Consider the following 12,058-nt stretch of genomic DNA (forward strand, 5'->3'; position numbering starts at 1 on the left):
CTTCCTGTAACAGGCATCCCAGTATTTTACTTTCAAAACAAGGTGTATTCCAACCCCCATCAACACAGCACCTTCTAAAGGATGGATCATTTATGAAAAATGCATGAAATATACAAAAGACAAACACTTACCAATTGTGGAAACAAACATAATGCAGAAGCCAGCAAACATTGGTATCTGGTAGCCTATTCTGGAAAACAAAGTGAACACAAATATATTTAAGAATAGTACTTGTTCATGCACAGTTTAAAAACAGGCTTGTTCAAGTAAATTTATTGCCAGAGGCTAACAATGATTGCTTTTTATGTATTAAAAAAAAACTTTAGCTGCTTTGTTTGTGAATTTTGGATTTCGATTTTGGCTACACCACATGATTAGAACTGTCTGTATTATAGAGTGTATTCTGTATCAGAAGTCTCAAATGACTTGCCCTTTATAATTCTATTGGCCTAACTCTGCTATATTTACATTTTCTGTAATCTCCCCAGGCTTCCGAGGGGTTGCATGGGGTTTAAGCCTGACAGAATTTGGCTCTGCATATTCAGCTCTGAAATATTCTACTAATGTCTCTCTGTTTATTAAGGCCATGTTTACACTAACATGCCAGAGATGGATCTTCTGGCATTTGATTTAAGTGGGTCTAATTAAGACCTATTAAATTGAATGCTGAGAGTGCCTCCGGTTGGTGCCAGAACTCAGAGTTGCATTTGCTCCCGTCAACCTCCCATTGTGAAGACAGTGCCAAACTCGGCTTACAGTATGTCAATTACATAACCTAAGCCAAACTTACAGGCCTAGTATAGACCTGGTCTAAGAAACTATTCTGTTTTTCTCTATACACTGGAACTAGACTATAAAGAGCACATAGAACAGCCCCACTAACTACAATGAGATACTTTCAGGCCAATGACAGACTTAGTCTTCTAGCCCTTACCTGGGAAATTTTTCCTTGGAATTCATCAGGAGTTTTGCCTACACTAGAACTGCATGATTGCACCCAAAGAGTCTTAAAATAACATTCTGCTGCCCTCATGGCTACAGGAAAAAGAACATCGATGGTCAAATCTCTTCATTGCCATCAGAGGGGTAGCCATGTTAGTCTGTAACATTAAAAACAAGTAGTCCTGTGGCACCTTAGAGACTAACAAAAATATATAGTATCATGAGCTTTCTTGGGCAAAACCTACCCATCTGATGAAGTGAGTATTGCCCACAAAAGCTCATGAAAATATATATTTTTGTTAGTCTTTAAGGTGCCACAGGACTACTCGTTCTCGTCATTGGCAAAGTTTTGCTAAAAAAAATGAGTTTTTCATCAAAATGAGTATTTCTATGTTATGTGAGCACTAAATGTATTTTTAAAGAAATACTATAGGGCTCCAAATGTTCGTAATGCAGATTGTTTTTTAAGAGATGTTGAATTACCCTTCCAATGACTTGCAAGAATCAGGTCCTTAAATTGGAAGGCCTGATCAGTTTAGCACTGCAAAGCAGAAGAGTGGAAGAATTTCTATTGTAGAACTTTTGTTCCTAATAATTATTTACAGCTGCTCCCCGAGTTACAAACAAGTTATGGACCAACACTTGGTCCGTAACTCGAAGAGTTCGTAACTCGGATCCCATAGAGTTACATGGCGACCACGCTGTTCGTAAGCGCAGATCGCCGTTCATAACTCAGATCCGCATTTATGACCGCTTTGGTCGTAAGTGCGGATGGTCATAAGTGGAGGTGGTCGTAACTTGGGAAACGACTGTATTAAATTTTTAATATATGGGGGGGACAATGATATATACACAAACTTCTCATAATATTAACCATTTCCTACCTATCCTTAACTCTACTTGAAACATTTTATTATATATGAATAGTTAAAATAAACATATTATTTGTATTTCAGTTTACAAAAATTGCTTATAAAAATTAAAATAGTTTTAAATCTTATTCTGCCTTATCCTTATTTTATGTACAAACTGATATTTTTAAATAGGAAAAAGAATAGAAGCAAACTTCAGAAAAAAGGTGAAGGAGGAAAGGAAGTAGACAGAGAAAAAGGGAAGGCAATGGTGAGGATTCATGCATTTAATAGACTCACTCAGCTACTGTAGAAGTTCTTTCAGTTGTTGTGTTGTGCTTGCAATAGCATGCTGCTGAGTTATATGGACCAAATGGCATGGTCCTGAATTAAACGAAACTAATTGTTAACAGGAATCTGCTTTAAATTAAAGACTACAGAACATGCATCTGTTTTAGAAAGGCAAATGCTGCACTTACTCATGCAGAACTCACATTAGCATCTATGGGAGTACTATATCTGCAAGAAATATATCTGCAAGAAATGCTTCTACTTTATTAAAAATAATATGCTCCAATTATTTAGTCATTAAGATAACAATTAAAGCAAATTGGTTAGTTTTAGGATTAGGTAACTCAACTGGGACTCAGAAGATTTTAATTCAATTCTCAGTTCTGCCACAGGCTTTGTGTAGGACTTTAAACAAGTCACTTAATCTCTCTGGGTACATCTACGCTGTACAGCTAATATGGGATACCATAGGTCTAAAAAAGCCACTTGTTATTTCAAAATATTTTTCAAAATAATAGGTGGGCTATTTTGCCATCTGAGTAAACTTCGCTGCACAAGGGTTAAGGGATGGCTCAAAATGGCATGTTATTTTGAAATTTGGCACTGTGTAGATGTGCCAAATTTCAAAATAAACTATTTCAAAATAGAGGCAAAAGAAGATATGCAATTTGCATAGTGCAAATTGCATATCTTATTTCGAGTTTAGGGCGCTGTGAAGATGCACCCCAGTCTCACTTTTCCATCTGTAAAATGATGATAATACTCCTATTTTCTCTCTTGTGTACTGAGATTAACCTTTTCAGGACAGGCATTTCGTAATATGTGTATGTACCAAGCAATTGCCAATGGGGTCTCTTAGAAAGAGACAAGGCAAAACCAAGGGAAGAGATAGATCCAATCCTGCTGCATTAGAGCAGAACAAACTACTTACTGCAGGATCACACCCTTCAATGTTGGAACCCACTGGCCCTGAAGAATTATAACATTTTATATAGCATTTTTAATCCCTAAATCTTAAAACATGTTACAAAAATGGATAAGCATTATTATTATTATTCCTGCTTTATCAAGGGGAAACACACAGAGAAAAAATGACTCGCACCATGATCTGAGCATGTCTCAGGAAGAGCTAGTGTAACACACACACTCAACACTGAGGTTGGGGTACTGCCCCATGCAGTGGCACTTAGATCATTTACAGAGAGAAACAATGAGTGAGCACTATAGCCTTAGTTGAGAACCAGCTGGCTTTTAGCTCAAGCTGCAGAGGCTCAAGTTCTAAGCTTCAAAAGTCTAAGGTTCGGTTCCACCTGTTGGCATTACACTGGGAATAAAACTCATAGCTCCTGTCCCATGTACCTTATCTAGTGGGCCATGCCACCTATCACAGTAAAGGTTTTATATAAAAATTTTTGTCCATATAGACATTAATTGCTGCATGCCTGGACTTCATTTGTGCATATTAATTTCCCTTAGCTGAATAAAAACAGAATGTCTTTAATCCTTCAACAGCATAAGGCAGAGATATTGGTTCAGTGCAAGATGTGTTTGCCGGCTGATTATAGCCCTGGATCCCTCTTCTATGGAAATTACACAGTGAAAGAAAAGCAAAATGCAGGACTATGTAGCACTTTAAAGACTAACAAGATGGTTTATTAGATGATGAGCTTTCGTGGGCCAGACCCACTTCCTCAGATCAAATAGTGTAAGAAAATAGTCACAACCATATATACCAAAGGATACAATTAAAAAAAATGAACACATATGAAAAGGACAAATCACATTTCAGAACAGAAGGGTGATGCGGGGGGGGGGGAGGAAGGTAAGTGTCTGTGAGTTAAAAGGTGGGGAAAGTTAGATGTGGGGAAAGAAAAGGTTTGCCTGAAATCTTGCAAAGGGTTTGAGAAGACATTGATGCGATGCAGCATCATGCTCCTAGATCACTAGAAAGCAGGGGCTGGGTTTAACAAAGGGGTTGGAACCTTTTTCGGGTCAGGGCCACTGACCCACTGAAAAAGCCAGTTGGGGGCCTCACACAAAAGAAGAAAAAAACCTCACACCCAACAACAACAACAACAAAACCCCAAAAAAGTGGCCCTTGTCTGAGAAGGAGAGAGACTCCCCACATTCCACTTGCACATGAGAGCCTACAGGGAACTAGCCTGGTAGATGATGTGTGCTTCAGCCCCATGGTGGGGCATCAGGGGGACTGGAGCACCAGTATGGACTCTCCAATACTAGGGGGACCTCTGAGCCTTGGGGGCTGGATCCAGGCAAGCTAAGGGGCCACATCTGGTCCTGAGCCTGAGGTTCCCCACCCCTGGTTTAGCAGATAGGCTGAGAGAAACTCTCCCCCACACCTTAGAAGTGAGCAATTTTTCTTCCTGTTAGTTCCTCTCTTAAAACATCGACACATCCTTCTAAAACAGAAACACTGATTAATTGGTTGTTGTGCTACCATTAGATCCTGGCCTGTAGCTGTGTTCTCTGACCTTCCAATACAGTTTACAATGCACTGCTCAGGAGTTTGTGCTCTGATCAGATCAGTTACGAAACCTTTTTTAATATATAAATAATCCCACAGAGGAAGAAATAATAAAATAGTTGCTTTCTCCTGGGTCACTCCCCTTCTTCCTCTGTGGTGCTTTATATACAAGGAAAAGCTGTGAGACTGTGAAGGGATAGAACATTTTTTAGCTTTTGTTTCCTTCTCTTGTCTTTTCTCCCCAGATTTGAGATAACTTTATACCAAGGGTGGGCACTAATTTTTGATGGGGGTCCACTCCAAGCTTTTGGAAAGTGGACAAGGGCCACACTCTTCCATGATATTAATGGAGGAAGTGCAGGGTCTGGAATGGAGGTTGGGTGCAGAAGGGAGCTTGGAGTAAGTGTTTGGGGTGCAGGAGGGAGAGTGGGCTCTGGATGTAGGAGGGGGGCAAAGGGTTTGGCTATAGGGTTGCCAGGTGTCTGGTATTTACCCGGACAGTCCGGTATTTTCGCCTCCAGTCCAGTAAAAAAATTCAGAGAATACCGGACACCTAAAATGTCCAGTATTTTCTGATTTTTTCCCCGGCCAGGAGGCAAAAATGCCAGGTACCTGGAAACCCTATAAATACTCAGCACCTGGCCGCACACATCCCCCTCCCACCGAGCCTCCTTCCCCGGCTCCCAATACCCCCAGCCCCCCGACCCCAGCAAGTCTGCCAGCACAAAATGGCTGCCGACCAAGGGTCTTAGTGCTCAACCGCACATTTTCTTGGAGTCCTTTTTCCCTTTTTTTTTTTTTTGGCTCAACAACTTTGGTTCCCCCCCCCACACACACACTTCTTTTTTTTCCTTCTGGTCAGAAACCAGCCAATGGGATTGTGCTGGGAACAGGGCAGCATCTAAAACCTTCCCCCCTTTCCTCTGGGCTCACAGTTTTTAGAAGAGAAACAGCCTGGCAGCCGCTCTTCATTGTAACATACAATGAGGAGTAACAGTTATTTCGAGAGAAGGGTTTTCTCTCGAAATAACGCTGCTACACGGGGCGTTTTATTTCACAATAACGTGATTCAAAATGGCACCCGGACGCAATTATGCTAATTAAGCGTGGGATATTTAAATCCCACGCTTCATTAGCAATTTTGGTACACTACATTTGCATCCCTTTCTCAAGATAGGGAGAAAGTTTAGCTGTACCCTTAGATTTGCCTCCTTCCCTTGAGTGCATGAGCAAGAAAATCAACCAGCCAAGCACCTGGGAGACAGATTGCTTAATGGCACATCTGAGCCCTAGCCCATCCCACCTAATGACCCATCTCCAACCATGGCCACATCTGATGCATCAGAGGATGGAGGTCAAACCACATCCTAAATTCATGGTGGGAGAGGATTGCTTCCTGACCCCCTGCAGGTGATCATGTGAAACCCTAAAACATGAGCTTTTTGCAACCTAAGACATAAACCAGAAGTGAGCTCCAGGGACTGTTTAGTTCTGCCCACTACCGTCACAAGATTCACTATCATACAATCGCACTCACAAATTTGACGAGTTCTCTTTTGAAACTAATCATAGAATCATAGAATACTAGGACTGGAAGGGACCTCGAGAGGTCATCAAGTCCAGTCCCCTGCCCTCATGGCAGGACCAAATACTGTCTAGACCATCCCTGATAGACATTTATCTAGCCTACTCTTAAATATCTCCACAGATGGAAATTCCACAACCTCCCTGGGCAATTTATTCCAGTGTTAGACTACCCTGACAGTTAGGAACTTTTTCCTAATGTCCAACCTAAACCTCCCTTGCTGCAGTTTAAGCCCATTGCTTCTTGTTCTATCCCCAGAGGCAAAGATGAACAAGTTTTCTCCCTCCTCCTTATGACTTCCTTTTAGATATCTGAAAACTGCTATCATGTCCCCCCTCAATCTTCTCTTTTCTAAACTAAACAAACCCAATTCCTTCAGCCTTCCCTCATAGGTCACGTTCTCTAGACCTTTAATCATTCTCGTTACTCTTCTCTAGACCCTCTCCAATTTCTCCACATCTTTCTTGAAATGTGGTGCCCAGAACTGGACACAATACTCCAACTGAGGCCTAACCAGTGCAGAGTAGAGCAGAAGAATGACTTCTCGTGTCTTGCTCACAACACCTGTTAATGCATCCCAGAATCATATTTGCTTTCTTTGCAACAGCATCACACTGCTAACTCATACTCAACTTGTGGTCCACTATGACCCCTAGATCCCTTTCTGCCGTACTCCTTCCTAGACAGTCGTTTCCCATTCTGTATGTATGAAACTGATTGCTCCTTCCTAAGTGGAGCACTTTGCATTTGCCTTTATTAAACTCCATCCTATTTACCTCAGACCATTCCTCCAATTTGTCCAGGTCATTTTGAATTATGACCCTATCCTCCAGATTAGTCGCAACCTCTCCCAGCTTGGTATCATCTGCAAACTTAATAAGCATACTTTCTATACCAATATCTAAATCATTGATGAAGATATTGAACAGAGCCGGTCCCAAAACAGACCCCTGCAGAACCCCACTTGTTATGCCTTTCCAGCAGGATTGTGAACCGACAACTCCTATTGGAAGGGTGTTCCAAAACCTCACCGCTCTGATGGCTAGAAACCTTTTAATTTACAGTCCGAATTTGTTCATGGCCATATTCATTTATTACGGTGCCAGCATCGTCCTTTAGTTTAAACAGCTATTCATCCTCCCTGGTATTTACCACTTAATGTATTTATGGAGAGCAATGATATTCCCATCTCAGCCTTCTTTTTGCTAAATTAAATATGCCAAGTTCTTCTAGCTTCCTCTCATAAGGTAGGCTATCTTAATAGCTCTTCTCTACATCTATTCTAGTTTAAGTTCTCCTTTTACAAATATGGGTGATCAGAAGGTACACAGTATTCCAAATAAGGTCTTGCTAGTTCCTTCCACAATGGCACTAATACTTCTTTATCAGCTGAGGCATTTCCATGGGAGTGATACATCCTACATTGAATTTTTTCACATTCACATTACAGTGGTGGTTCTTTGTCATCCTGTGAGCAATCTCCTGACACCCAGGTATTTCCCCCCCTCACTGCTTCCAATTGATCAGCCTCCAGCTTGTAAAACAAACTCTTTTTATTAGACCTTAACAGCAAGATCTGCATTTTGTACTATTCAATTTCATCCCCCTCTTTCTGTTACTACAGTCTTCAATGTCATCCAGATTTACGCATATAAAACTCCAGTCCTCCTCTGAATTGATGACTCCCAATATAATATCATTAGCTCCTCCTTTTTTGTGCGCCAAGGATATTAATAAAAATATTAACTACAATTGGTCTCAAGACCAGTCCCTGAGTAACTCCATGAATAACATCCTTTCAGTCAAAAAAATCACCTTTCAGTACAACCCATTGCATAAAAAACTGTCTAAAAGGGAGAAGGCTTCTGATCCCCAGCTTTCCTAATTTAACTAATAATTTCTCATGTTAATGTTTTGCTGAAATCCAGATTTATTAGATCTACTGCACTTCCCCTTATCTAAAAAAAAATCAGTTATTTTCTCAAACGAGGAAAACAGGTCACCATTGCATGATCTATTTTTGGTAAACTCATATTACATTATAACCCTTCTACCATTTACCTCCATGAATTTATTTTTCCCGCCCTTTAGTCATACAATAAAGAAAATAACATTTCATTACCTCTTCATCCAAGACTAAAGTAAATTTTATCCCACAACAGCCAAAATTGATCACTTTGTCAAAGCCAGTCTGTCTGCTGATCACCTAGGCAAAGTAGTTGTGTCTATATCTATGCAAATATGGTTTGCTCCTGAAGCCCTCTCCCACCACGTTCCTCAACAGATAGCAGGAGAGAGCTCATTCAGACCTTGGCTTACACTCATTAACAAGTCTCAGAGGGGTAGCCATGTTAGGGTGTAACTTTAAAAATGAGTAGTCCTGTAGCACCTTAGGGCATGTCTACATTGGGGAATTATTTCAAAATAACTCCTTTTATTTTGAAATAACAAGGCAAGCATCCATACTACCAAGCCTGTAATTTTGACGTAATGGGATTGTTATCTTTAAATAACTCCTGCTTGTAAAGAGGAATATGTTTATTTCAAAATGGTTATTTTGGGAGTTATTATTTGGAAATAACCTGGTAATGTAGACCATACCTTATGGTGATGAGATAAACCATTGATGGGTTTAGTGTTTCATGCTTAGTCAGTGAAATAAAACTGAAAAAAAACCGCAGCGGAACAGTGTTTTTCTTACTTCTACTGGCACAAATACTTTGATGTCAGTGCCCTTACTCCAAAGTAGTACTGATGTAACTGAGAATAGGCTATCTATGGTCAGCATTTTGTTGTGTTTATTCTAAGAATTGTGCCATTTTCAGCAAAGGCAATTTAAGTCTATTATCTCACTGCTGTCCTGTTTAGTGTTGCCAACATTCTACTCACACAAAACCGAACACCCTAATTCTGCACCTTCCCTAAGGCCACCCCCTGCCCTGCCCCTTCTGCAAAGTATCGTTCTTACTCATTACATTCCCCCTCCCTTGGTAGCTTGCTCTTCCCCACCCTCACTTACTCTCACTAGGCTGGGATGGGGTTGGGGAAGAGTGTAGAAGAGGGTAAGCACTCCATCTTGGGGTGGGGGCAGGAGTTTGGGTTGCAGGAGAGGGCTCCAGGCTAGTGGGCTCCAGGATTCAGACTTCAGGAGGGGATTGCATGTTGAAGGGGGTTGGATGTGGGAGAATGTTCAGGCTCTAAGCTGGGATGTGGGCTCTGAGTTGGCTGGAGCTGGGGATGAGGGGCTTTGGGCATAGGAGAGGCTCCAGGCTGTGAGGTGGGACCAAGGGATTTGGAGTTAGGGAGGGGGCTGCAAGTTGACACATGGGTTTGGGGTGCAGATGGGTAAGGGCTCTGGTTAGTAGTGTGGGCTCTGAGGTATGGCCCCATGGATGAAGGCTATGGGGTGCAGGAGAGTGTTCTGGGTTTAGTGGGCTCAAGGCTAAGTTAAAGAGTTGGGGCTCAGGGTTGGGGTGAAGGCTTTCCTCAAGTGGCTCCCAGTAAGTGGTGCTGCAGAGTTAAGCTGTTCCTAGCTCCATGCTGTACCCCAGAAGCAGCCAGCAGATCTGACTCCTAGATAGCAGAGCTAGTAGGCTCTGCGCACTGCTCTTGACTGCAGACATTGCCCCTGCAGCTCCCATTGGCCATGGTTTCTGGCCAATGGGAACACAAGGCTACTGCTTGGGGCTAGAGCATCATGTGAAGTCCTCTGGCCTCCCTGCCTAGGAGCCTGAACTACTGGTTGCATCTGGGGTGCAGCATAAAACCAGGACAGGTAGTCACCAACTTGCCTTAGCCCCACAGCACTGCCAACCAAATTTAACAGGCTGGTGGGTCATGCTGACTGGAATCACAAGGGCACAAGGGTCCATTTTCAACTGAGCTTCTCAGTTGAAAACCAGACACCTGGCAACCCTAGTCGTGTTATCTCATACTTCTGTTCTCTTGGTGTAGGTGAATGGGCCTGATTCTTAAACTCCTTTCACCTTTTGAGACGATTTACATATGTAAATGATAACTTGTTGAAATTATCCTTATTGGTGAAAAAATATGTATTACTTATATTCTGAATTTATTTAGCTTCAATTTCTAGCCATTGGATCTTGTTGTACCTTTGTCTGCTAGGGTGAAAAGCCTATTATTAAATGTCCTCTCCCCCACACATATATATGTATGGGCTAATAAAGTCACTCATCGATCTTTGTAATCTCAATAGACTGAGCTCTGTCACTGTAATCCAGCCAGACCAGCCTTCTTCTCCTCCCCCCGGCTAGTTAACCAGTTACCCCAGTAAGCATGCCAGTAAGGTGCAGGCTTACCAGGTAACTGGTTAACCCTTTACATCCCTAGGTGAGAGTATAAGACCTGGTCTATGCTACACAATTTGTTGGAAAAAAGTCAGCTTTCATCAACAAAACTGTGGCATTGTACACACAGTTCCACCTGTGTAACTCCTCTGCTATGCTGACATAATAAAACTAACTCGATGAGAAGCATAGGACTTAAGTTGGTGTAGTTAGGTGATATATGTGTGTAGACACTAAGCTGGCTTTGGATCTTCACTCCAGACTGGGCTGCCACCAGGCTCCCAGCTTGGGCTGCCATCTGAAAACCACACACTCTGTTGAAAGCCCTTCTGCCCCTCAGGGTAGTGGCTCCCTGCTGGGAGCATGGCAGCTGACTGGTCTCCAGATGTAGATCTCCCTGCTGGAGAACAGAAACCTCAGGCCCACAGCTCTCATCTGGGAGCTCAGAGTTGAATATAGTGTAGTGTAGACATAATCTCAGATAAGACAGCACAATGCAGGCTTTGGAGCAGGCTAGTGAACAAAATATGTACCCAAGATCCATACAAGTCTTACTTATCTTGACTGCACTGCACTGTTAGGGTGCATCTACACTGTACTGTTATTTCAGAATATTTAGCGTAATTCCAAAATAACAATGAGAGTATCTACACAGCCATTCCATTATTTTCAAAATAATATCGAAATAACGAGTGGCTTATTCTGACTTCTGTAAACCTCATTCCATGACGAATAACTCTTCTTCCGAAATAGCTATTTCAAAATAGTAGCAGTGGAACATCCACACTGAAGCTATTTTAAAATAGTTCCTCACCAGGGCCATTCTAAGTAATTTCTCTCCAGTGCTTCCTGGGGCTCTAAATAGAGATAGCACATCCATATTAGGGGAGCCTGCCTTGGACTAATTTTGAGGCATCTCTGTAGTGTGGATGCTCTATTTCGAAATAAGCTATTTCGGAATATATCTTCTGGAATAGCTTATTCCGAAATAAGCATGTAGTGTAGATGTACCCTTAGTATTCTCCATACTAGCTGAATGTAAACTAGATCAGGCAAAATAATATTGGCACAGTTCTCTTAGGAATATCCATATTTTGCCAGTTGTCCATGGAATGATGTTGGACTATATGACAGCCATTAGTTAGAATCACTCACACCTTTAATTCACTAATCTAGTAATTAAAAATTAAAATTACTACATAACTGCATAAAAGAAAAAAGATGGAAAAAATCCTGAAAAATTCTATATCCAAGTAAAAGAAAGCTTGTTATAGCTGCAAAGTGACATTAATATAATCATCTGTTGCATCAGGTACAAATCTGAGTGCTTAAAGTGTATATTTCTTCATAAAATCTAAACAACCACCCAAAATAAATATAATTCTTTCACAGTGATCGAAAAAACAAAAATGCAACATGCAGGTCTTGAGAAAAACATGCTGAGCTTCTCAAGCAGAAGGTTATAAGACTTTTTTAACATGAACAAAACATTTTTCCCTAATCCTGCTCTTGAAAACGGCAGAACCATTTCTGCAGAAACTTTCCAAAAAATTTCAGCCTGGAAAAGTTCTGGCAGAACAATTTAGTTTGAGTAAGT

The 12,058-nt window shown here is 41.4% G+C and overlaps 1 protein-coding gene across 3 annotated transcripts in view; it reads right to left on the reverse strand.

The window, feature by feature from the left end:
• SLC18A2 (solute carrier family 18 member A2) overlaps window positions 1–12,058 on the reverse strand; it is a 59,710-nt gene that overhangs the window by 39,418 nt on the left and 8,234 nt on the right. For all 3 annotated transcript variants that reach the window (XM_006111379.4, XM_075935381.1, XM_075935380.1), the window contains exon 5: window positions 132–190. In XM_006111379.4, coding sequence (XP_006111441.2) covers window positions 132–190 — 59 coding nt within the window. The remainder of the gene's footprint in view (window positions 1–131; window positions 191–12,058) is intronic.

This window comes from Pelodiscus sinensis, chromosome 8 (genome assembly GCF_049634645.1).
Source record: "Pelodiscus sinensis isolate JC-2024 chromosome 8, ASM4963464v1, whole genome shotgun sequence".
NCBI classification, from domain to species: Eukaryota; Metazoa; Chordata; order Testudines; family Trionychidae; genus Pelodiscus; species Pelodiscus sinensis.